This window comes from Oncorhynchus mykiss, chromosome 18 (genome assembly GCF_057628025.1).
Source record: "Oncorhynchus mykiss isolate SJ-2025 chromosome 18, ASM5762802v1, whole genome shotgun sequence".
NCBI lineage: Eukaryota > Metazoa > Chordata > Actinopteri > Salmoniformes > Salmonidae > Oncorhynchus > Oncorhynchus mykiss.
Window position 1 is genome coordinate 42,363,617 of NC_143039.1, and position 26,854 is coordinate 42,390,470.

General features: G+C 41.1%; 2 protein-coding genes across 5 annotated transcripts; one reads left to right on the top strand and one right to left on the bottom strand.

Annotated features, from left to right (window-relative positions):
* Window positions 1-57: 57 nt before the first annotated feature.
* Window positions 58-21,975, bottom strand: fbxl6 (F-box and leucine-rich repeat protein 6). Of its 4 annotated transcripts, none has more exons than XM_021571736.3 (10): window positions 21,695-21,975; window positions 13,828-14,392; window positions 13,477-13,635; window positions 13,107-13,170; window positions 12,669-12,800; window positions 11,175-11,282; window positions 3,441-3,554; window positions 2,935-3,166; window positions 910-1,153; window positions 58-473 (listed from the first exon to the last, which is right to left on the bottom strand). In XM_021571736.3, exons 2-10 carry the CDS (start codon window positions 14,319-14,321, stop codon window positions 344-346), a joined length of 1,677 nt encoding a protein of 558 aa, XP_021427411.3. In that variant the 5' UTR covers window positions 14,322-14,392; window positions 21,695-21,975; the 3' UTR covers window positions 58-343. The 4 variants fall into 4 exon arrangements, with proteins under 4 accessions (XP_021427411.3, XP_021427412.3, XP_090064588.1 ...); XM_021571737.3 differs by lacking the exon at window positions 21,695-21,975 and adding an exon at window positions 14,638-15,328; XM_090208462.1 differs by lacking the exon at window positions 11,175-11,282 and having other exon boundaries at window positions 21,695-21,904.
* On the top strand, window positions 21,144-26,763 carry LOC110496065 (uncharacterized). The gene is made up of 3 exons (XM_021571735.3): window positions 21,144-21,314; window positions 21,711-21,813; window positions 23,349-26,763. Exons 2-3 carry the CDS (start codon window positions 21,750-21,752, stop codon window positions 26,090-26,092), a joined length of 2,808 nt encoding a protein of 935 aa, XP_021427410.3. The 5' UTR covers window positions 21,144-21,314; window positions 21,711-21,749; the 3' UTR covers window positions 26,093-26,763.
* The last annotated feature ends 91 nt before the right edge of the window (window positions 26,764-26,854 follow it).

Sequence of the window (26,854 nt, forward strand, 5' to 3'; positions counted from 1 at the left end):
TGACAAATAAGTACACAAGGTTCATTTTCTTAATAGTAACACGGAATTTGAGACATATTTAGCAAGGTAATTGAAACCACATTTTATTCAACATATTTACACATCAGCTTAGAGCATTCCAGTCATGTTGAGAGAGTCAAGAATAAAACCAAAATACAGATAAAAAATATGACAAAAATGACAAATTGTGGATTGAGTGGTCATGGTAAAACATTTAAAAAAAATATTCAATAGTATCCATGTTTTAAAGCTAAGCTATTGGGGGGGATTCATATTCACTTTTATGATTGGTTTGATTGGTCCTTTTGCAGGCATTCTTAGAATAAATAACTGGACCAATAGATTACTCTAATTTGTCCAGCAGCTGGTGGATTTCTTCTTGGCCACGATACAGTTTCTTCAGACCTCTTGGAAGGTAACGGCAGGAAGACAAGTTTAAGTAATTGAGTGCTGTAGACTGGCCTATAACTAACCTGCAAAACAAAGAAAATAAATTTGATCTCCAGTTCAAGCCAATCTAGGTAAATCATAGGCTGCAGTGATGTAGTGGTAAAAAAGAAAGTGGGTAAACACTGATCATGGTTCGTGGTGAGTAAAGTAACACTCCCTATACTTAGTTTCAATATATTTGTCCACAAAAGGTGGGTGAACACTCACGCAAAATAAAAAAAAGGTGCACAGCGTTGACGTGCGCTTAACCTCCAGTACACCACTGATAGGTCACAAGTAGGGGCAGCATGTTTTAACTAGGTAGAGAAATTAAAATACTTTATATCACAAATTCATGCATCTGTTCTGATAACAATTCTAAAAAAAGGTATTCTGCAAACAATAGATAAAGCGTAATGTATTGACTATTGCATTGCATAGTGAATTTTATGTTGAAAAGAAGACCAATGTGTTGCCTACCGGAGGGCAGGTGTTGTGACCTTGGTCCCGCTAAGATTGAGCGAACGTAGGGGGTTTTCTCCAGTTCTCTGAGCTAGATGGCCCATGGCAATCTCCATGTCTTCTTCAGAGAAGAGCTGGTTGGCAAGGTCTAGCTCCTGCAAGGTACCACTCCATTTCTGGGTCAGCAGGTGGATTCCCTTCTTGGACAACGATACTGTGACATTGCTGCTGAAGTACAGTCCCCAGTACAGACACTCAAGCTCTAAGAAAAAACACAGCAGAGAATATAGTAGCATAAATCATAATCAATGTTATCATGAACCTATGTAATCATTGATATTTGAAGCATATGAGTTTACAACATTGACATGAACCAATGTAATTATTGATACAGTGGGGAGAACAGGTATTTGATACACTGCCGATTTTGCAGGTTTTCCAACTTACAAAGCATGTAGAGGTCTGTTATTTTTTTATCATAGGTACACTTCAACTGTGAGAGACGGAATCTAAAACAAAAATCCAGAAAATCACGTATGATTTTTAAGTATTTGATACATCAGAAAAGGAGAACTTAATATTTGGTACAGAAACCTTTGTTTGCAATTACAGAGATCATACGTTTCCTGTAGTTCTTGACCAGGTTTGCACATACTGCAGCAGGGATTTTGGCCCACTCCTCCATACAGACCTTCTCCAGATCCTTCAGGTTTCAGGGCTGTCGCTGGACAATACAGACTTTCAGCTCCCTCCAAAGATTTTCTATTGGGTTCAGGTCTGGAGACTGGCTAGGCCACTCCAGGACCTTGAGATGCTTCTTACAGAGCCACTCCTTAGTTACCCTGGCTGTGTGTTTCGGGTCGTTGTCATGCTGGAAGACCTAGCCACGACCCATCTTCAATGCTCTTACTGAGGGAAGGAGGTTGTTGGCCAAGATCTCGCAATACATGGCCCCATCCATCCTCCCCTCAATACGGTGCAGTCGTCCTGTTCCCTTTGCATAAAAGCATCCCCAAAGAATGATGTTTCCACCTCCATGCTTCACGGTTGGGATGGTGTTCTTGGGGTTGTACTCATCCTTCTTCCTCCAAACACGGCGAGTGGAGTTTAGACCAAAAAGCTCTATTTTTGTCTTATCAAACCACATGACCTTCTCCCATTCCTCCTCTGGATCATCCAGATTGTCATTGGCAAACTTCAGACGGGCCTGGACATGCGCTGGCTTGAGCAGGGGGACCTTGCGTGCGCTGCAGGATTTTAATCCATGACGGCGTAGTGTGTTACTAATGGTTTTCTTTGAGACTGTGGTCCCAGCTCTCTTCAGGTCATTGACCAGGTCCTGCCGTGTAGTTCTGGGCTGATCCCTCAACTTCCTCATGATCATTGATGCCCCACGAGGTGAGATCTTGCATGGAGCCCCAGACCGAGGGTGATTGACCGTCATCTTGAACTTCTTCCATTTTCTAATAATTGCGCCAACAGTTGTTGCCTTCTCACCAAGCTGCTTGCCTGTTGTCCTGTAGCCCATCCCAGCCTTGTGCAGGTCTACAATTTTATCCCTAATGTCCTTACACAGCTCTCTGGTCTTGGCCATTGTGGAGAGGTTGGAGTCTGTTGATTGAGTGTATGGACAGGTGTCTTTTATACAGGTAATGAGTGGAGAACAGGAGGGCTTCTTAAAGAAAAACTAACAGGTCTGTGAGAGCCAGAATTCTTACTGGTTGGTAGGTGATCAAATACTTATGTCATGCAATAAAATGCAAATTAATTACTTAAATCATACAATGTGATTTTCTGGATTTCTGTTTTAGATTCCGTCTCTCACAGTTCAAGTGTATCTATGATAAAAAATTACAGACCTCTACATGCTTTGTAAGTAGGAAAACCTGCAAAAATCGGCAGTGTATCAAATACTTGTTCTCCCCACTGTAACTAACCAAGAGGGTAGCAACAGACTTGGCCAAATTCTGCATTTGATTGATTGCACAAACAAAGGCCATCCACAGCATCAACAATGGATGGGTTTGTCTGGATATACTGTACCTTCACATGGTAGAGAAGAGAGCCCGGCTGCTGTGATCCGGGAACAACCTCTCAGGTCCAGCACACGCAGTTTTGGGGAGTCGTAGACAATCTTAGTCAAGTCTTGGTCAGTCATAAAGGAAACAGCTGTAGTGGCCATACACAGCTCCTCCAGTAAAGGGAAGCCAGATGTGGAACCCGACCCATTACGAGTCATTTTAGGCATCGGAATGACATTCAGCATCCGGAAAGTCTGAGCCACAAGAGAAAACAAATCAAAAAGGTCTGCAATGTGTTTGTCCCTTTACACAATAAATAAAAAGCCATTCAATAAGATAAACCCCCCCTCTCTATCTCTGACTTTGCTGATATCTAATTTATTGAGGAAAAGTATATTTACTATGCCTGTGATATATGGTTGTCCCATTTTAAGATGAATCCATTAAGTTGCTCTCGATAAGAGCGTCTGCTAAATGACTAAATAAAAATATGTATTCATAATAAGCAACTGGGTAAAGAATAAATACCTGCAGTTTAGGACAGCCATTTTGCAAAGCTTGGATGCAAATTGGAAGCTGGCAATATCCACTGTCCAGCTTTGTGTTAATTTCCAGCAATTGCAACTCAGGGCAGCATCCTCTCTAGTAAAATGACATACAGTATGGGACATATATTTCAAATATTAATTGAGTAATTGAGGGCAGCAATAATTTAAATCCATTGCTTTCAGAAAGTATTCGCACCTCTTGACTTTTTCTACCTTTTGTGTTACAAAGTGGGATTAAAATGGATTGAATCGTCTTTCTTTTGTCAACGCTCAAAAATTCTAACATTGGTAAAACATTGACGAGAAATAAAAAAACGAATATCTTAATTACATAACTATTCATCCCCCTGAGTGCAATACATGGTAGAATCACCGTTGGCAGTAACTATAGCTGTGAGTCTTACTGGTTAAGTCTCTAAGAGCTTTGCACAGTTGATTGTTGATCATTTAAGGCTTGCCATAGATTTAAGCCGATTTAACTCAAAACTGTAACTAGGCCACTCAGGAAAAGTCATCTTGGTAAGCAACTTGTGTACACAGAGTGTCAAAAATATTAAGAACACCTTCCTAATATTGAGTTAATTTCCCCAAAGTATCCTCTCGGTTACTTCACTTTTCAATTTTTTTTTTTACATTACAGCCTTATTCTAAAATTTATTAAATCACGCCCCCCCCACCCCCCCCCCCCCCCCCCCTCCTCCCCTCAATCTATACACACAATAACAAGACAAAAACTGGTTGCGACATTTTTGCAAATGTATTAAAAATAAAACTGAAATATCACATTTACTCAGGAATTCAGACCCTTTAAAATCAGTACTTTGTTGAAGCAACTTTGGCAGCGATCACATCCTTGAGTCTTCTTGGGTATGAAGCTACAAGCTTGGCACACCTGTATTTGGGGAGTTTCTCACGTTCTTCTTTACAGAGCCTCTCGAGCTCGGTCAGGTTGGACGGGGAGCGACGCTGCACAGCTATTTTCAGAGATGTTCGATCGGCTTCAAGCCCAAGCTCTGGCTGGGCCCCTCAAGGACATTCAGAGACTTGTCCTGAAGCCACACCTGCATTGTCTCGGCTGTGTGTTTAGGGTCATTGTCCTGATGCTGCCACCACCACGCTTCACTGTATCGACGGTATTGGTCAGGTGATGAGCGGTGTAAGTTTTCCTCCAGACATGGTGCTTGGCATTCAAGCTAAAGATTTCCATCTTGGTTTCATCAGACCAGAGAATCCTGTTTCTCATGGTCAGAGTCCTAGAGTCCCTAGGTGCCTTTTGGAAAACTCCAAATGGGCTGTCATGTGCCTTTTAAGGAGTGGCTGGCTTCTGTCTGGCCACTACCATAAAGGCCTGATTGGTGGAGTGCTGCAGAGATGGTTGTCCTTCTGGAAGGTTTTCCCATCTCCACTGAGGAACTCTAGAGCCCTGTCAGAGTGACCATCGGGTTCTTGCTCACCTCCCTGACCAAGGCCCTTCTACCCCGATTGCTCAGTTTGGCCCGGGCGGCGAGCTCTAGGAAGAGTCCTGGTGGTTCCAAACTTCTTCCATTTAGGAAAGATGGAGGCCACTGTGTTCTTGTGGACATTCAATGCTGCAGAAATGTTCTGGTACCCTTCCCTAGATCTGTGCCTCGACACAATCCTGTCTCGGAGCTCTATGGACAATTCCGTCGACTTCTTGGCTTGGTTTTTGCTCTGACATGCACTGTCAACTGTGGGACCTTATATAGACAGGTGTGTGCCTGTCAAAATCATGTCCAATCAATTGAATTTACCACAAGTGGACCCTCATCAAGGATGATCAATGGAAACATGATGCACCTGAGCTCTATTTCAAGTCTCATAGCAAAGGGTCTGAATACTTATGGAAATAAGGTGTTTATTTTTTTAAAATAAATATGCAAACATTATGGGGTAGTGTGTAGATTGCTTAGGATTTTTTTTATTTAATCCAATTTAGAATACGGCTGTAACGACCAAATGTGGAAAAAGTTAAGTGTCTGAATACTTTCCAAATGCACATCAATAAGGGATCATAGCTTTCACCTGGTCTGTGAATGTCATGGAAAGAGCAGGTGTTCATAATGTTTTGTGCACTCAGTGTATACTTGGCCTTGTGTTAGGTTACTGTCCTATTGAAAGATGAATTTGTATCCCAGTGTCTGTTGGAAAGCAGACAACCAGGGTTCTCTCTGAATACAAAACACAAGATAACGTACACACTATACACACACGTACACATGGATTTTGTGTTGTAGAGTAGGGGCTTTTCGGCACACACTTAATGTTGTGAAATCTGTTGTGAATGTATTGTAATGTTTTTTTAAATGTAGAACTGCCTTAATTTTAGTAGTTGAGTTAGGAAGGACGCCTGTATATTTGTAGTGAATGGATGCATTGATACACCATTCAAAGTGGAATAAATAGGGTTGCACATTTTAGGGAAAATTCAGAGGTGGTAACTTTACGTGGGAATATATGGGAAATATTCAAATTACTACCATTTAAAAATGTAGATGTTTTTGCATTGGATATATTTACCATATCATATGGAGTCAAAAACAAACCTTTTACCTTATCATAAGTAGACAATTGCAAATGATTAAATCCTTCCAATATAAGTTTTTTTTTGTTGAACTTTAATTAAATGAGTTGACTCTTCACATGGGACGATTTCATTGTACAACAAAAGGGAATATTGAATGATCCATCACATCCCCCAAAAACATGTTCAACATACATCTGTAAAATGATAGTCTAGAAACTAAAGTGTTGGTTGTCTACCTCTCAGGCTTCCAGGTCTTCTCAATGTCCACCTCTTACACATCAGAGTCTGAGGCATCATCTTCACTGTCACTTTCCAACCTTGCTGAGGATGGCTCATTGTCAGGCTCAAACAGCCTCAAATTTGCCCAGATGGCCACCAATTTTTCAACCCTTGTATTGGTCAGCCTGTTGCGTGCTTTGGTGTGTGCGTTCCCAAACAAGGACCAATTGCGTTCTGAGGAGGCTGATGTTGGTGGGATTTGGAGGATGATGGAGGCAACAGCAGAAAGAGCCTCAGATCCACGAAGTCCCTGCCACCAGTTGGCTGATGAGATATTGCATCTCCATCCCAAAGCCCTTGCTTGGAAGTGTACTTCGCCAGACTGCCAAGAAACTTGCCCTCATCCAGGCCAAGATGGCAAGACCCGGTAGTGATGACACCATAGGCCTTGTTGAGCTCTGCAACAAACAGGATGCTCTTGCCAGCATACTTGGGGTCCAACATGTACGCTGCAGTGTGTATGGGCTTCAGGCAGAAGTCTTCACGCTTTTTTTATGTATTTCAGAACTGCAGTTTCCTCTGCTTGGAGCAACAGTGAAGTAGGCAGGGCAGTTTGGATTTCTTCTTACATCTGCAAGCGGAGTCTGAACATCAGACAGGATGGCATTGTCTCCCTCAATCCATGGAATGGCTATAGGTTTCAGGAGTTTCAGGCTGCATAACACTCTCTCCCAAAATACATCATCCAGGAGGATCCTCTTGATGGGGCTGTCCATATCGGCACTGTGATATGGCCATTTCTTGGAGAGACTCCTTCCCCTCCAAGAGACTGTCAAACATGATGACACGGGTGTTGCTGGGCAGCTTCAAGGTGGTGCTCTCATTCTTCTCACTTTGCTTAGTGAGGCAGGTTGCTGCTATTACTTGATGACCCTTCACATACCTAACCATTTCATTGGCTCTAGAGTGTATCCATTGTTTTCAGTGCCATGATGTCCTTGAGGAGCAGATTCAATGCATGAGCAGCACAGCCAATGGGTGTGATGTGAGGGTAGGACTCCTCCACTTTAGACCAAGCAGCCTTCATGTTTGCAGCATTGTCCGTCACCAGTGCAAATACCTTCTGTGGTCCAAGGTCATTGATGACTGCATTCAGCTCATTGGCAATGTAGAGACCGGTGTGTCTGTTGTCCCTTGTGTCTGTGCTCTTGTAGAATACTGGTTGAAGGGTGGAGATGGATGTAGTTAATTATTCCTTGCCCACGAACATTCAACCACCCATCAGAGATGATTGCAATACAGTTTGCTTTCTCTAGGATTTGCTTGACCTTCACTTGAACTCTGTTGAACTCTGCATCCAGCAAATTAGTAGAAAAGGCATGTCTGGTTGGAGGGGTGTATGCTGGGAGAAGAACATTCAGAAATCTCTTCCAATTCACGTTGCCTGTGAGCATCAGAGGTGAACCAGTTGCATACACAGCTCGAGCAAGACATTAGTCAGCATCTCTGACTACGTTCCTCCATTGAGTCAAAAAAACTTCTGATTCCAGGAAGACCATGAGCTGTTGCTATCGATAAGGTGCCCGAATCATCATTTTCACCTCAAATAGAAGTAGAGGGACTTTAGTCAGAGGTTGCTTGTTGTGAGCGCTGACGGAACTTGATGCACTTGGCCAGATGATTCTAGATCTTTGTTGCATTCTTCACATATGATTTGGCACAGTATTTGCAAATGGACAACTTTTCCTTCTACATTAGCTGCAGTGAAATGTCTCCACACATCAGATAGTGGCCATGGCATTTTTCTGTAAAGATAAGGGGGAAAAAATGAATAAAAATAAATAAAACTAAATTCCATGTACAGTCATGGCCAAAAGTTTTGAGAATGACAAATATGAATTTTTCAAAGTCTGCTGCCTCAGTTTGTATGATGGCAATTTGCATATACTCACTCCAGAATGTTATGAAGAGTGATCAGATGAATTGCAATTAATTGCAGTCCCTCTTTGCCACACAAATGAACCGAATCCTCAAAAAACAATCCCACTGCATTTCAGCCCTGCTTACAAAAGGACCAGCTGAGATCATGTCAGTGATTCTCTCCTTAACACAGGTGTGAGTGTTGATGAGGACGAGGCTGGAGATCACTCTGTCATGCTGATTGAGTTCAAATAACAGACTGGAAGCTTCAAAAGGAGGGTGGTGCTTGGAATCATTGTTCTTCCTCTGTCAACCATGGTTACCTGCAAGGAAACGCGCGCAGTCATCATTGCTTTGCACAAAAAGAGCTTCACAGGCAAGGATATTGCTGCCAGTAAGATTACACCTAAATCAACCATTTATCAGATCATCAAGAACTTCAAGGAGAGCAGTTCAATTGTTGTGAAGAAGGCTTCAGGGCGCCCAAGAAAGTCCAGCAAGCACCAGGACCGTCTCCTAAAGTTGATTCAGCTGCGGGATCGGGGCACCACCAGTACAGAGCTTGCTCAGGAATGGCAGCAGGCAGGTGTGAGTGCATCTGCACGCACAGTGAGGCAAAGACTTTTTGAGAATGGCCTGGTGTCAAGAAGGGCAGCAACGAAGCCACTTCTCTCCAGGAAAAACGTCAGGGACATACTGATATTCTGCAAAAGATACAGGGATTGGACTGCTGAGGACTGGGGTAAAGTCATTTTTTCTGATGAATCCCCTTTCCGATTGTTTGGGGCATCCGGAAAAAAAGCTTGTCCGGAGAAGGTGAGCGCTACCATCAGTCCTGTGTCATGCATCTCAGCCTAGGGAGTGGGCTCACTCACAATTTTGCCTAAGAACACAGCCATGATTAAAGAATGGTACCAACACATCCTCCGAGAGCAACTTCTCCCATCCATCCAGGAACAGTTTAGTGAAGAACAATGCCTTTTCCAGCATGATGGAGCACCTTGCCATAAGGCAAAAGTGATAACTAAGTGGCTCGGGGAACAAAACATCAATATTTTGGGTCCATGGCCAGGAAACTCCTCAGACCTGAATCCCATTGAGAACTTGTGGTCAATCCTCAAGAGGCGGGTGGACAAACAAAACCCCACAAATTCTGACAAAATCCAAGCATTGATTATGCAAGAATGGACTGCCATCTGTCAGGATGTGGCCCAGAAGTTAATTGACAGCATGCCAGGGCAGATTGCAGAGGTCTTGAAAAAGAAGGGTCAACACTGTAAATATTGACTCTTTGCATCAACTTCATGTAATTGTCAATAAATGCCTGTAATTATACTTCAATATTCAATAGTAACATCTGACAGAAATATCTGAAGACACCGATGCAGCAGACTTTGTGAAAATTTATATTTGTGTCATTCAAAACCTTTGGCCAAGACTGTACAGATAACTCCTTTGAAAGATAAATGTTTTAAAATGAAATATGTATGGAAACATGTATGGAAACAGGTGAATTAACACTCAGTTAGCAGGCTCAAGCAAGCTAAAACCACATGTTAGCAAAAACTAACTAGCAGAAACTGTTAACAAGTTAGAAATGATTTAAAACACACTGCTGTAGGCTACTATTTACTAGTTAACAAAAACGCATGAATGTCATAAAATATATCCACCTCACCCAGTATTGTAATCAAAACTTACCAGAAAGCATGTAGTCCTTGGCTCAGACAGTGTAGTAGTGTGGGCTCAATAATCTCATTAGTGTGCAAGATCTTGAGAATCAGCTGTACATGTGATGGAAGACTGCACTATGCATGCAGACGGTTGCGATTCCATTGAATAGGAGATAGTTTAACCAAAATATGCCACATGACCTAAAATTTCCTTATAACAGTGAACCTTTGTGGGACACACATACAGAGAGGGAAAAAAGTACTTGATCCGCTGCTGATTTTGTACGTTTGCCCACTGACAAAGAAATGATCAGTCTATCATTTTAATGGTAGGTTTATTTGAACAGTGAGAGACAGAATAACAAAAAATGTTACAAAATGAAACAATGTTAGTTTCCACCGGGCTGCTGTGGTCCACGATTGGTTCACAGGTCACCCACTTTTCATCGCACTCAATCTCCCCCTATACTCTCCATTCTTGAATCCTATTTAAGAATTCTTCTCTGCATGGCGTTGGAAGGTGTATGATCACAAGCCCCATGGATCAGGGGTCATGCCAGGCCTGGATACAGCACTCCAGGCCATACTTTCCACGCTTCCTAGCTCAAGACAACATGGCATGTGGATGAAGTCTTATGGCCAGACCCACGAGATGTAGACACTTTTTTCTGTTCTTTTTTTCTAGCAGAAATGTTTGTTTTCTCCTACTGTGCTTTTGTTGTTTGAGGAGAGTTAGAACATTGAGAGAACTAAAAACCTTTTCCCCCTTATTTGTATTGATAAGACACTATGTTCAGAATACACATCCATACTTTACACATTTGGATACCTGTGTGCATGTGTGTTTACTACATATATGACAAAACTTCATTGCAAACTGCTATGCCCTGCACACAGAAAAAGCCACAAGTGTTTTTCATTTATACTATCAGTGCGTGGTTGGTGCTTCGTGTGCTTATTCAAATGATGGTTTGTGTGTACTGTACTGATGCAAAAACAATTTTTTTTAAAAAGAGTTTTTCAAGAATTGTTTGCTTTTGCAAGAGATGTATAATGTTTTGCTGGTTTGGTGTAAGGTTTGGTGGTTAGTGTGTAGAGTTTTGCAAAATCAGCCTATAGTTTCAAAGATAAGCAATCATAAAAAACAGTAATCTGTCAATTTCTAAAAACATAATTCCACTTTGACATTATGGAGTATAGTGTGTAGGCCAGTGACACAACATCTACATGTAATCCATTTTAAATGCAGGCTTTAACACAACAAAATGTGGGAAAAGTCAAGGGGGGTAAATTCTTCCTGAAGTCTCTATATTATACGCAAGTCGTCAAATACTGTAAGAAATAAAATGGCACCTACGGAGATAGCAGTGAGAAGTCGGTCATTCCTGGGCCCATGGGTGAACAGAATCTGTCTAAGTTGACTGCCATAGGATTCCAAGAAGGTGACAAGCCCTTCAACCTGTATCTATAGCAACAAGAGAGAGTATAAGATTTTAGGCATTTAATATATACACAAAGAAGTTCTACCTACTTTAATGACGGTACGTCTAATGAAAAGTGATACAATCAATAGGCAGAAGTGTAGATCATAAGCTCACTCCACTGTCATGTACGATACTTTCAGAAAGTATACACACCCCTTGACTTATTCCACATTGTGTTAGACTGAATTCAAAATGTATTAAATACATTTTTCCCCCCTCATAATTACAAAGTGAAAACATGTTTATAAAGGTCTGCAAATGTATTGAGAATGAAATACAGAAATCTAATTTAATTCTTCAAGCTCTGTCAAGATGTTTGTTAGACAGCTATTTTAAAGTTTTGCCATAGATTTTAAAGCAGATTTAAGTCAAAACTAGAACTAGGCCACTCAAGAACATTCAATGTCGTCTAGATAAGCAACTCCATTGTAAAGTGCATTCGGAAAGTATTCAGACCCCTTGACTTCTTTCACATTTTGTTACGTTTCAGCCTTAGTCTAAAAATCATTATTATTTTTTAAATTCTTAATCTACACACAATACAAAATAATTACAACTATTTAATACATTTTAGAATGAGGCTGTAACGTAACAAATGTGGAAAAAGTCAAGGGGTCTGAATACTTTCCGAATGCACTGTATATTTGGCTTTGTGTTTTAGATTATTGTCCTGCTGAAAGGTCAATTTGTCTCTCGGTGTCTGTTGGAAAGCAGACTGAACCAGGTACACTACCGTTCAAAAGTACAGACACTTAGAAATGTCCTTTGAAAGGTTTAAGATAATATTGTTTTATGACCCCATCACTGAAAGATAGGACTCTCAGGAAAATGCATGTGTGATGTTTCCCTCTACAATGCCCACAAGTCACGCAGGGTTCATTAGAAAGGACAATACCAGGAACTAAATCAGAATGGGGGGAGATGATGTCCATCAATGATGGACTTTTCTACACAGAAGATCATACAAAATTGCCTGATGATCTTCTGAACTTTCCAATACCATTCCGATTCTGATTTAAGTCACTTTGAACCACACTTCCTTCAGATGTAAATACTTGAAAAAGTACTGTCAGACTGATTTGTAATAGACTGTCATACCCCACTTGAAGAAAAAAAACATATCTGAAGGAAGTATTTTTTTTTTTTTTACATGGTGGGGTTGAAAATAGTTATTTTTTAAATCAAATTGGGACAACAAAAAAGTTTGGGAACCCCTGCTGTAAAACAACAAAATGTGGAAAATTCAAGGTGTGTGAATACTTTCAGACGGCACAGTATCTGGCCTCCTATGGTGCAGTATTTGGACCTTTGTGTGCTATAGTGTGAGTGAACCATCATTATGTCCACTGACATGCTTTTTGGCCTACCTCAGAGTACTGGACGTTAATGCTATCCAGGGACTGGCAGCTGCCACTGAGGCTCTGAAAGGCCTTCTCAGTCACGCCTGTACAGTATGACAGCTTGAGTGAGCGGAGATGGGGGCAGGACTGGGACAAAACCTGTTAGGTAAACAGTGGGATGTTAATCAATAAAGAAAACCTGAAACACAAATCAGACTTAAACAGGAAATAACAACTTATGCTAATTTCATACAGACTTTCATGGTGTGAAGTTATTATCAAACACTTAACAGTGATAGTTTGACATAGAAAGGAAAGCTATTTCTTACAATTAGTCTACATTAGTAAAGTACATGGATCCAATAAAAATGTAGAACAGGTATGAAGCAACAAACAGCCTTATTGAGGCATTAAATGGCAAAACAACAGTAACATCACAGTTGTATTGTGTAGATCAGAACTTACCTCCACAACATGGTCAACATTATTTTTCCAGTGATTAAGAGAAAAGTCTCTTAATTGGGAGAATCTTCAAAACAAAATAAGAGAAATGTACCATTATTACTTATTTATAGGCATAGTTAAGTCAGTTAATGTTATTTTTTCGATTACCAAATTGTTGTTAGGGCTTAGAATACATTTACTCTATGGGTCAGTCTGTATCATGGACAAATTATGCCCTGGACTGAGTGCTTTTTAGTCCATGACTTGGCTTAATCAGTGTCCGTGAAACTAGCCTATACGATCCACATTTTACTTAGCAGGCATACATAGAGTCCCCCACACTGTCTGAAACTATGTTATTCTGTTTGAAATTTTACCAAATAGTACTGACCTGTTCTGTGCAAGCCAGCTTACAGTGTTCCTGATCTTCAGTACAGTTTTAGGCAAGTGGGTTTTACCAGGTTCCAACCAGCAGTAACCCACAGACACACTGCGCCACAGAGCAGGACTGGCTGCAGCTGCATTCCATAGGTGGCACACCTTAGCCACCCTAAAACAGTGCGCAGAATGTTTACATATCAGTTAGCTCAGATATTTTCCATGTTCATTGCAGCTTGTATTGAGCTTGATTGTTTATTTCATCTAAGTTTTATGTCTAGAATCTCCCATTTAAGAGAGATGAGACAGAGGCACCGATGAAATGCAACATGAGAAGGGCAGGCTACATGAAACATTGCATTACCTGCACAGGAATGGTACTGCACCATCTTGGTGAACTACCATCTTGAAAATATTAACTAACACTTCCACTGGTAGGCTCTGACCCCAGCTGTCAAAGCCCTCCTCTTGGTGGTGTTGCAGTGTGGGCTCCAGTTCACCTTTCTTGATCAGTGGCTTCTTTGTGGCTTTACCCTTTGGAAGAACCGTATTCTTCTTCTTTGCTGGAGTGACTTTGGCTTTTCCTTTAAGGATTTTCTTTTTCTTTCTTCCTTTCACGTTCGGCCGCCATATGTTATCATACTGATTTGTATTCGATATGATCAGAAGCATATCCTCTCCTTGTTCAACAGTGTAGCCAAGCCTTGGGGGGCGGCTGACTTTGGCCTTCTTTTTCTTCTTGGGCTTAGCATCTCTGGGCACATCAGACTTCCTCTTTCGTGTTGATGCTGCTGATGAGCTTGAGGGAGCATCGTCAGCAATTCCCACAGATAGTCCTGCAGGTGTACCATCTTCCATCTCGTCCTCAATCTTCACCTTATCTACACAAACACTTGACGTTTCCTAACTTCACTTATCTTCAAAAATATCTGTACGTGTAAACAAACAACAGATATGTAACAGCAATATTTAAAATAAATATCACATTAAAAGTATTATTGTTTATTTAGTTAGCTAAAAACAATGCCAATAATTACAGGGTTAGATAGAACCGACAGCAGAAACGATTAGCTAGCTACAGTAGCTACCGGTAACTGGCTAACGTTAGCTAGCTGAACATAACCGCACAACTAGTAAGCTACAAATTTATATAACCAATATTTAGTGGACATACCTGCATGTATCTTCCTTTAAATGAGCCACATCATACATTTTTACTTAAATTAATCAACAAAAGAGGCACGTCGTGGAGTAGCTAGCTAGGCTACTTGTAAACAATAAAGGAGAAGCTATAAATACAGTACGCGCCTGCCTGGTGCCCACATTTATTACGTTCGTTGCGCAGCGAGAGTCGAGTGGAGGGTACTGCGTTCACAACAACTGAGAACTCCCGAAAAAACGAGCTCCGACTGAAAATAATTTTGAATGGCCACCCAACTCGAAATTCCAGCTTGGAAACTCGGGCCTCTTTCTCGAGCGCAGAGTTTCCGACCTGAAGATCACCGAGATAATGATTTGAACTCGTTTTTGTCCGAGTTCCCAGTTGTCATGAAAGCACCAGACAGACAGAACAATGAGCCAGATATTTCACTGGATGTATTAATGTGAAGCATATAGTTGGCGTTTCCACTCACTACCAAATATGGCGATGAGGAGGAAGCCCATTTGCCGGCAGTGGGAGAAGATAGCGCGAGATGGATTTTGGCCCAAATTCTGCACATTTTCTCATCGATTAAACATTTGATCTCCATACGGTTTTCGGTTTCCAAAAATAGAATTTGTAACAGAGTAGACTATTTTGTAGACGTTGTTTAGGAGCGCAAAATGAGTTATTGCACACACGCACTTCTGAGTAGATGTTCCCTAACTGAAATATTCAAATAAATGCTAAAACACCCCAGTTGGATCTCACTAGCTCGTGGTTGGCTCTGCTCACCCACCTCCTTTGCTTGTTCTGCCCACTATAATTAATTTGCTCCCATTGGAAACGATAGGCTTATACAAATCTTTGCTAAAAGATTTGGGCCAGTCAGTAGTCCCGATGAGCCCTTCACGGCTAGTTACACTGAAGATAAATGCAACATGTAAAGTGTTGGTCACATGTTTCATGAGCTGAAATAAAATACCCCAGAAATGTTCAATATTCACAAAAAGATTATTTATCACAAATGTTGTGCACAAATGTTTACATCCCTGTTAGTGAACATTTCTCCTTTTCCAAGATACTCCATCCACCTGACAGGTGTGGCATATCAAGAAGCTGATGAAACAGCATGATCATTACACAAGCACACCTTGTGCTGGGGACAAAAGGCCACTATAAAAATGTGCAATTTTGTCACACAACAAAATACCAGATGTCTCAAGTTGAGGGAGCGTGCAATTGGCATGCTGACTGCAGGAATGTTCACCAGAACAGTTGCCAGATAATTGAATGTTCATTTCTCTACCATACGCCAACCGGTCTCACAACCGCAGAACACACGTTGTGTGGGTGAGTGGTTTGCTGATGTCAATGTTGTGAACCCATGGTGGGGTTGGGTTATGGTATGTGTAAGCATAAGCTTCCAGAGAAAGGGGTGAGGGAACAGACTCCTAGGCCAAAAGGGACACTGACACCGGGAGGACGAGCAGGGAGGTGCGCAGGAGAAGTGCGTCATCGAACAGAGAATCCACAGTAATTACATCTTCATATTCTCTGACCCATAGGGTCGGCAGTTTGAGGCAAGGTTAGGGTTAGAATAGCATAGCTGACAAATTCACCCAAATATATATTTCTCGTGTACCTCTTTTGAAATTCCCATTGCGGGTAACACGCGCCATAGTGTGTTGGCCCGTTATACTAAGTTCTAATCAATAGCCTATAATGTGTTTTGTCCATGTGTATCTTTTATCATCATTTTAGCTTTTTAGTAAATAAATATTAAATTAAGATTGGTGTGGTACGAATTCATTAGTGGGACCCGGGTCCGTGCAGATGCAAGGGCAATACAACGTTCAGATTATGAGACTGATGGAGGCAACTGGTTAATTAGCGGCTGTTGTAAAATCGATATTCTTATATTCTTTGAGTTAATTTGGGAAATAGAAACTCAATAAAAACGAGTTTTCCCATGGTTCCCCAGGTTAATGAGTTAATAATTGCTTGATTCAGTTAATCACATAATTAAAAACTTGTAATCATTCGATGAGCAACAGTCGTCACATTAACCAAAACAACATCACGACAGTATGACCTCTTATACACTATATTAGGCCCAGCCTTTGGAACTTTGGTTTTCCTAGATATGGCTACTATATTGTGATCACTGCATCCGATGGATTTGGATACTGCTTTAAAGCAGATTTCTTCAGCATTAGTAAAGATGTGATCAATACATGTTGATTTCATTCCTGTGCTGTTTGTAAATACCCTGGTAGGTTGACTGATAACCTGAACCAGGTTGCAGGCACTGGTTAGTTTGAAGCTTTTTTTTATTTAACTAGGCAAGTCAGTTAAGAACAAATTCTTATTTACAATGAAGGCCTACGCCGGGCAAAACCCTAACCCGGACAACGCTGGGCCAATTGCGTGCCGCACTATGGAACTCCCAGTCACGGCAGGTTGTGATACAGCCTGGAACCCGAACCAGGCTCTATAGTGACGCCTCTAGCACTGAGATGCAGTGCCTTAGACCGCTGCACCACACGGTGGGCCGCTTGATGAAAGCCAGTAAATATTTAGGTCACCCATTGCAGCTTCCCACAAGAACGGGCAGATTAACCTGTAGCCATATTACTTCAACAGCATTTAACATGAGATACTATCCTAAGCTTTACAGGAATATGGCTCTGAATATAGACAACACCGCCCCCATTGGCATTGATGTATTTTCTGTAGATGTTATAACCATGTATTGCTACCATGGATTTTAGAGATAGTCAGAATATGAATGTCATTTGTTACTAGCAAGCTATCGATTTCATGAACCTTGTTTCTTAGGCTACATACGTTAACGTAGGCTATTTTTTAGCACAATTAAAATACACAGTCCACGAATGTACCGTTATTGTAAAACATGATGACTTGTGTTTAGTAAAAAGCACTGATTAAAGGTCTAGTAGGTGGCTATTGTCTTACCGATGTATTAAAAGCCAATCTAATGACTTGTTAGGATATATTACAAGTAGCCTAGTGTCTAAATGTTCCCCAGAATCCCCCTTCCCCAATTAGCCTACTATAGTAGGTATGAACATACAATATACCACCAAAATATTAGGCTTAACTGGCAGTAGTAATCTACATGATCTGTGTCAGTGTGCAATATGTACTCCATATACAGTGATTCGCGTTGTGGCCATTTATTTGACCATGGAACATTTTACAACCCACATTTAATACAAATGTCACTTAAATATGAAAAAATATATAATGAATATATTTGTAATATATCAGGAATAAATACAGGTTATTGACACGTTTCTACTATTACGTGGGGGTCTTTTATTAAGAAAATGTATGAAATTTGGTGCTTATTTTGTGTTTCTGAGGATACAGTGCTTCAGTTTGTGCTGATTGTACGGAGATTGTGATAGCCGGTTAAATGGTGTCCCTTGGGAAGGCAAGAACAAGATGTTTGTCAGGAGAAGTGCAGTATTATCATAAGGAGATGAATACGAAGGAATAATGGAGGAAAAAAGAGAGGCAGAGGAGGTCTAAGAGGGTGAGCTTGAGTCGGATAAAAATGGCGGTAAAAAGGGACATGGTTTGTTAAAGAAGAATGGTAGAAAGTGTAAGCAGAGTGAGCTGAAGACTGGAGGAGAAATGGAAGTGAATGAGGGCGAAGTATTGGAGGTGGAAGGTATGGTGAAGTTGCACTGAGGGTTAGGATAAAGATGAGTCTAACAGTAGGAGTAAAGTTTTTGCGAAAAAGTGGCTGATCCATTTGTGGTTTCAGGTTGGGTGAAAACAGAATCGGGTACTGTGGAATCGGTGAGGGTAACCAGAAGTGGTCTTGTGATAACTGTTTGTGTTTCAGCTGGTCAGAGGGAGAAGGCACTCCGCGTTAAACTAATGGGGTCAAGAAATGCAAATTGTTTTGCTCTCTAGAAAAGGGCGCCATTGAAAGGAGTGAATACTGGAGTAGCAGTAAATGTAAAAGTTGACCAACAAAGGGAAAGACTGTCCGTGTTTGTGACGCTCGTCGTTTGGTGCGATGCAGACAGGGTGGCGTGAGTGGTGAAACAGAAGAGTAATTCTCTGTTCTTTTGAGTTTGCTGATGAGTCTTTGCTTGACAAGTATGTTAGGATATATACAGTTGAAGTCAGAAGTTTACATACACCTTAGCCAAATACATTTAAACTCAGTTTTTCACAATTCCTGACATTTAATCCAAGTAAAAATTCCCTGTCTTGGGTCAGTTAGGATCACCACTTTATTTTAACAATGTGAAATGTCAGAATTTCTTTCATCACATTCCCAGTGGGTCAGAAGTTTACATACACTCAATTAGTATTTGGTAGCATGGCCTTTAAATTGTTTAACTTTGGTCAAATGCTTCAGGTAGCCTTCCACAAGTGTCCCACAATAAATTGGGTGACTTTTGGCCCATTCCTCCTGACAGAGCTGGTGTAAATGAGTCAGGTTTGTAGGCATCCTTGCTCGCACACGCTTTTTCAGTTCTGCCCACAAATGTTCTATAGGATCGAGGTCAGGGCTTTGTGATGGCCACTCCAATACCTTGACTTTGTTGTCCTTTAGCCATTTTGTCACAACTTTGGAAGTATGCTTGGGGGTCATTGTCCATTTGGAAGACCCATTTGCAACCAAGCTTTAAGATGTTTTGAGATGTTGCTTCAATATATCCACATATTTTCCTCCCTCTTGATGCCATCTATTTTGTCAAGTGCACCAGTCCCTCCTGCAGCAACATGATGCTGCCACCCCCGTGCTTCACGGTTGGGATGGTGTTCTTTGACTTGCAAGCCTCCCCCTTTTCCTTCAAATATAACAATGGTCATTATGGCCAAACAGTTCTATTTTCGTTTCATCAGACCAGAGGACATTTCTCCAAAAAGTACAATCTTTGTCCCCATGTGCATTTGCAAACCGTAGTCTGAATTTTTTTATGGCGGTTTTGGAGCAGTTGCTTCTTCCTTGCTGAGTGGCCTTTCAGGTTATGTCGATATAGGACTCGTTTAACTGTGGATATAGATACTTTTGTACCCGTTTCCTCCAGCATCTTCACAAGGTCCTTTGCAGTTGTTCTGGGATTGATTTTCACTTTTCGCACCAAAGTACATTCATCTCTAGGAGACAGAACGCGTCTCCTTCCTGAGAGGTATGACGGCTGCGTGGTCCCATGGTGTTTATACTTGCGTACTATTGTTTGTACAGAAGAACATGGTACCTTGTTTGGAAATTGCTCCCAAGGATGAACCAGACTTGTGGAGGTCTACAATTGTTTTTCTGAGGTCTTGGCTGATTTCTTTTGATTTTCTCATGTCAAGCAAAGAGGCACTGAGTTTGAAGGACATCCTTGAAATACATCCACAGGTACACCTCCAATTGACTCAAATTATGTCAATTAGCCTATCAGAATCTTCTAAAGCCATGACATCATTTTCTGGAATTTTCCAAGCTGTTTAAAGGCACAGTCAACTTAGTGTATGTAAACTTCTGACCCACTGGAATTGTGATACAGTGAATTATAATTGAAATAATCTGTCTGTAAACAATTGTTGGAAAATGTACTTGTGTCATGCACAAAGTAAATGTCCTAACCGACTTCCCAAAACTATAGTTTGTTAGCAACAAATTTGTGGAGTGGTTGAAAAACAAGTTTAATGACTCCAACTTAAGTGTATGTAAACTTCCGACTTCAACTGTTATCCTGTATGAGCTTTTGTGCCGATTACATTACGTTGTTGCAGGTGTAAAGCTTATGGGCATGTGGCAGCAGTGTGTAGGAGGGAGGTTCCTAGGTGTGAGAAGTGTGTCGAAGGGCATGAGACAAAGGAATGTGTAGCATTGGGGAAAGTAGTGGTACGTGTTAATTGTAGGGGTACCCATGGGGCTGGGGATCAGAAATGTGCGAGAGAGGCAGGTTGAGGTTTCCAGGGTTAGAGTAGTGCAGAAGTTGTCCTATGCTGAGGCAGTGAAGAAAGTAGAGGAAGATGGGTCAAGGGGGATGGATCCTGAGAAGAGTGGTGTGAGTAGTAGATCTGTACCAGTACAGCGCGATAAACCAAAAAGTGATATATGTCAGTATGATTGGATTTTTAACATTTATAGCGATGGTTATCAATTGTACTGCAGGGATGGAACGTAAATTGCAGGAAATTGAGGTTGTGGTGGCAGCTGCGGAGAGGTATTTGGGTGTGCGAGACTTGACATCAGAAGAGTTTCAGGGTGTTTTAAGTGGTGGTGTCCCATCCTTTCAGGTTGTTGGCCTGAGGTAGGACTAAATAGATTTAAATAGTGGGGTTATTTTTTTGTTGTGAGTATTGTTATGGTAGGGTATTTGCTTATTTTTCAAGCAAAGTATAAGGGAGTTTGATGTGGGACTTTACCTTACTATTTTCTTCTGTTTTGTATTTATAACTTGTTTGTATTCTTAACCTCCTGGTTATTAACAAATCGACTTGCAGTCTAGTAGGTGGCAGTAACGCAGCATATTGGATGCTGACCGCCGTTAAACCTCATCGAAGAAGACACTGCTTCACATACGCCATCATGCATAGGAAGGATATCCCTAGCTAACTCTGTGGAGGGGAAACACAGCAGCTGTTACTAGCATTGCGTCTGAAACTCATGGGAAAAAATTGACGAGTCTGCCGCCCAAGTGTTAAAATTAAAAAGGAGATACGCGGTAAGCGGTTTTGTCCTAAAGTGTATGCTTGAAGTGCAGTGTCGATATTCCGAAAAATCTGTTCTCGTTCATATAAAATAATACAATCGCACATATCTTTCAAGGTAACGTTAGCTAGCTAACCGTTATCTGTATGTAGCCTAGCGCGTTAGCCAACTAGCTTTTTCCTTATTTTATATAAAGCTATTTTCATAGTTAACGATATAGTTACAGCTAAGTAGGTGAGCCCATGCTATTGCCCCTTTAGCGTGTAGCGCTAGCATTGTTTGGTAGCTAGTCAGTTAGCTTGGTCAACAGGCGTGTGTGTAGTTAGCTTATCTAGCCATGTTGCTCGTTTGACCGAGCTCATATTCACGACTACATAGAAAGGTGACAGTTACCTCGGTTTTCCTCCAGATGTTTGTATAGCTGCCTCCAAATCATTCTTGAGATATCATGGAGGAAGAACAGGACTTTACTCTGAGCGGTCCAAATGCTGCCAGTATTGATGCTGATCTGAGTGAGTATGGATTTATCTAGCTAAATACAAACTACATGTGCAATTGCGGCCTGCAATTCGGTGCATTACTGCATAAGCAGGAATCCCCCTTAGTACTTGTATTGGTCAATTTTTAAACTAGGACAGGCGGGGGCGCTCCAGGAAAGTAGGTGGCGTTAATGCACTATAAAGTTGAATGCCAGCCGCCTATAAACCCCGCAGAATAAGGGACGGGGGCGACATGCAGGAAAACCCCTAATTGCGGACTGCAGTTGCACAATATTGCAATAGTTTAATGTCCAATGTCATGATGCATATAGTTTAAGTACTATTTTAAATTAATCAAATTATTGTAGCTAATCCTCAAAACAAGTGAAGTATATTTTTTTAAAGTCTTATAGGCTCCAGTTAATAACTGATAACGTACTTAACTATATTAAGATGATAGTTCGCTCCAAAATCAAAATGTGTCAGCCTGTTTAAAACCTCAATAGTAGTCCATCAAGTTTGTAGCTCAAGCTGTTCTTCAAACAAATAGGAAAGGTTTGTGCTGGATCGACCACAGATGGTGTGGGACGTGGACTCCTCTTGACACGAGACCACCTTTGAGATCACTTATTGAATCTTCTGAACATAATTCAAAACGGCACTGTTTGTTGTAGCCTATCCAGCACTGTATCAACGATAGCTAATGAGACCCTCTTCTGATTGGTTGTCGTGCTTTGTTTAACTGATAATTAGCTGTGAATGTGACAGCCAATTCTTCTTTGCTTAGTTTCCCTTGCTGATTTGAATGGGCTGCCAGGATTTTATCATCAAATTCATGAAAACACGGTTGTGTGTATCAGTGACTTGTTTCAGGAAACTAGGCGTATGTCATTAACAGAATCAGATTTTTGGCAAAATAGCCTTCTGGAACTTGTGAACTTTCATGTACCTTAATAAGAAACCTGTATACCATCTGTAAATACGGATACAATTGTTAAATTATGAGCCAAGTTGGTTTAGCCATGGAAAAAGACAACCTTCCCGCTAGCCATGATTGGCTGGACATGCTGAGAGATGAGTTCGGATGGTTCTGCCATGTAGGTCCATGAGTTAGTTAATAGTTTTGATGTCTTCACTATTATTCTACAATGTAGAAAATAGTAAAAAATAAAGAAAAAATGTTGAATGAGTAGGTGTTTTAAAACTTTTGACCGGTAGTGTATATAATGTGTTTGTGGATGAATGTACTTCTTTCTACCAGATGCCTTTTTATGAAGCTTTTGTGCATTTAGGCCACTGCGCTACGTTTTTGCTAATTTAAAGATCCATTCAAAAAAAGTACTAAAGTTGAACAATTACAAGTCTGAGGGGGAAGTCACTACTTCCTGGTTACTTTCAGTGTATTCTCATGAAGTTCAGCTTTGCAGAACACTGATAAATGCAGGCCAAATCGCCCACCCCTATGTCTTACGATCTTTGATTTTGGAGTGAACCACCACTTTAAAGAACTATCTTTTAGAATCTGTATGTTATTACTTTCTGTTCTAATATAAATACATTTCTTTCAGGGGATGACAACTTCGATACGCTTGCTGCAGACTACTTTGGATCTCAGACTGGGGAAACATTGAATCTAAATGAAAAACCATGTAAAAACAGACTTCTGATCCAAGTGGGACTTCTGAGAGAAGACAACCAACTCTCCTGGGGGGCAGTGGTAGACTGGCTTCAAAAGATTTTCCCAATGTATCAGTCTGCAGATTTCCGTTGTCTGATTGAAAGAGGCATTGCAACAACTTTAAGTTTGAGTGGAGATGCAAGACAAGCCTTCCTTGAGTCAAATGTTAACTTTGAATTTGTTGGCCCAATATGTGACAGCATTGGAGTTGGTAGAGCTGATCTTTTGGAAATTACAGATTTTTCTGAGCAAGCAGAGTCTATTGAGGTCACAAATGGTTTAATACTTGAGTTGAGTAACTTTGTCATCAGGGAGAAAATTGACCCCATTGTCTTGGTGTCTTGGTTACGTCAATTTGACCCAGAGTTCTGTAGTGATGGTAACATCCAGAAAGCTAGCAAAATCCTTCAGGCAAAGCTAAAAAAATTCAGACTACATTACCGCAATTACCAAACAACCAGACATAGAAGAAATGCTCAGATGGAAACCTTCCTTCAAAGTCCATTTGAACTTGTTAAAGACCCAACTGACGGAAAGAAATCAGGCAAAAGAGGAAGAAAGAAAAGAGGCTTTTTGTCACAACTTGGTACGCCAGTGGTGAAAGTCTTCAAAGAAGAAAATGAGACTTTTGCCATAACACCAAACGAAGAGAGTGTATGGGAACCTTACTCTCAGGTGAAAGTGAAAGAAGAATACGAGTCTCCAAATGAAGAAAGTCCTCATGCAATGAACCAAAACTCGCTCAATTTGATAGAGAATCCTGATGCAAGCAAAGGAGAAGCCCTCACACTGCTTGACATCGCTATGCTCTCTGTCCAAAAACTGTCAAGTGTGTATGGTGGAAAAACTGATGCTTCCAAACAAGTTTCCCTTGATCTTCTCAAAAACCAGTACACACTAACATGTAAAGAAAATGTAGCAATGAAATTCTTTGAAGAGAAAGTTGCGTCTCTTGAAGATCAACATTCCATGGCATCACCCTTGCGTTTTCTACACTACAATGCCCATTTTCTTGTTGACATTCATGACGCAATTGAACAGCAGATGATGAGCTTCGAAAATGAGATCATGCAGTCTACTGGAGAAAAACTAGGCCGTGACAGGAACTCAAAATTCCGAAGATTTGTGAACTTTTCTGAAAGTTCTACGTCACGCTACATCCACATGGCCTGTGATGTCTTGAGTCCTCGTGCTGCATCAAAGCAAAACTACAGAAAACACTGGATAGCTTTCTGTGAAGAGAAGAACAATCCCTCCAAACTAACAGTCAACCGCTCAAACCGATTTAATAACTACTTTGAGGCAGCAGCGGGTCTCATTCACCATCATGGTGAGATTGCCCTTTTCTTTTCCGACCTGCTCTTACTGAACAACGATGAATGCCCCAATGTCATTCTGGAGAGTGTTACTGATGATGCCAATGATGACGTCATACAGTCACTTGTATGCGTTCTCGCCATTGTTTACTGCAAAATCCTGGGGCCTTACTGGCAACTTCTGAAGAGCGGAGGAGAGTACTCACTTTTTAGCCAGTATATACTCTGCCTCTACCAAAAACTGCTTGAGTGGGCTAAGGATGCCTCAGCCCTCCTTGAGCCAGATACCATTGCAAATGTGTTTCTCCAGTTGCCTCTGCAAGAGAAGACCTTTGATGGGGTTTTTTCATACTTCACAACTGGCACGGGACACATCCATGTTGACCTAATAAGGGTCTGTCTGCAGAAGATGGTGAAAGTAATCGCGGCTGTCACTGAGGTCAATCTGAGTGATTTTTTGCCTGGAGGCGCACATTGTCACAACCCCCCTCTGGAAATTTCCACACAGCTGACAACCTGCACATTTTGCGTCTTGATGGCCGAATACCCCTTTGGTCATGCCTACCCATACAAAAGGAAGAGGCCAGATCGACTTATGAACCTTGCATCAAGTACATACGAAGAACCAGAGGGCCACTCTATTCCATCTGAAAGTGGTTCTCCTGCTGGTGCAACAAATGCAGAGAGGGCAACATCCGACACTGTTCCAAGAGAAGAGTACTCTCCTCCTTCCAAGAAAAAGTATCTTGACCAAAGCAAGACCCAGAAGAGGCCAGTAGGACGTCCGAGAAAATATCCTGGTTCATTGACAAGGGACCAGCAAGACGAAACAAACAGAAACACGGTCATTGCTGCTGTTGCAAAAAACGGAGGACCTTGCACCTGTGAGCAAGATGTAGACAGGCTATTGGCCCGATTAGATGGGACAAGCCATGCTCAAAAGCGCGAAGCAATCCGCTGTGAGATCACTTACCAAAAACTGGTCCTGGACTCCAGAGACGCAAGCCTGAATCATATTGGTTTTTCACTCGCAGACATGATCTCTAAGCTGAAAAGTGTGTTGCCTGGCGACGTGTGTAGTTTGGATGATGTCTCAGCCTCTGTACAAGAGAATGAGCATGCCAATGAGGACAATGAACAACAGAGCGAGCATGACACTGTCACTTTAACCCCTGCTGATGCTCAATCTGGACAGAATGTTGACTATGAAGGCAACAAAGGGATTTTGGGAAAGGGTCAAAGAAGTATTGACTTGGGTGGAAACAAAAACATTGTTTCCTACCAGAGCTACAGAGGTAACTTTGATGAATTTCAATAGATATTGTAGGAAGTTAGCATCAAAACTGACACATGCGTAACTATGGGGAAAAGCAGATGGTTTTCTTAGACTGTTGATAACATGTAAACTATATTTTGTCTCTTATGTTTATTGAAAACAAAGTCTCTCAGTGAGCACTTGTCTCTCAAATACATTAGTTAGAGTTTTTGGTTCGCCTGCTAGGTAGAACATTTAGTTTGTTGAGGCCAGCTTGATATGTCCCAAATATTGGAGCAGAAGCAAGTAAAGCAACTTCCCTGAGTTTGACAGAGCCTATTGATAGCTGATGACTGTCATTGCTCTTTGTAAATGGTACATGCCCAATACGTCACCCACACCAATTGTATTGGTTGGTCCTATATGCCCTTTGCCATTTTAGGCAGGGACTGTTTTTTTTGTGGGAAATGTGTGTTCAAGACACAATTTTATGATGGTAAAAACATATGTTTGATGTTTAATCTGAACAGACATTATCACGTGTGTTGCAACTCCTGTAAGTGACATGTTTTCTATCCCCCCCCTTCAATTTATTTTTATAAATCATCAATATTTCTGTTTGGATTCTAATCAAATGTGATGTGAAATAGTTTTTGTATGATTTCACCTAGATGTATATTTTGTACCTGGAAAGAGAGGATGGAATGCAATATAATAAAGTTTTGTATACTTTCCCTTTTGTCACAGTGTTAATTGATATACATGCACATACGGTCAGGTCCATTATTATTGGCACCCTTGATAAAGATGAGCAAAAACATATTA

What these genes read in the sequence shown, in the direction of transcription:
- fbxl6 (XM_021571736.3), bottom strand. Translation starts at nt 14,321, where the DNA reads ATGGAAGATGGTACACCTGCAGGACTATCTGTGGGAATTGCTGACGAT. An exon ending in GCAGTACCATTCCTGTGCAG is followed by an intron (nt 13,636 to 13,827) that starts GTAATGCAATGT and finishes GCACTGTTTTAG; the next exon opens with GGTGGCTAAGGTGTGCCACC. An exon ending in ATGTTGACCATGTTGTGGAG is followed by an intron (nt 12,801 to 13,106) that starts GTAAGTTCTGAT and finishes TTTACCTAACAG; the next exon opens with GTTTTGTCCCAGTCCTGCCC.
- LOC110496065 (XM_021571735.3), top strand. Translation starts at nt 21,750, where the DNA reads ATGGAGGAAGAACAGGACTTTACTCTGAGCGGTCCAAATGCTGCCAGT. An exon ending in CAGTATTGATGCTGATCTGA is followed by an intron (nt 21,814 to 23,348) that starts GTGAGTATGGAT and finishes CATTTCTTTCAG; the next exon opens with GGGATGACAACTTCGATACG.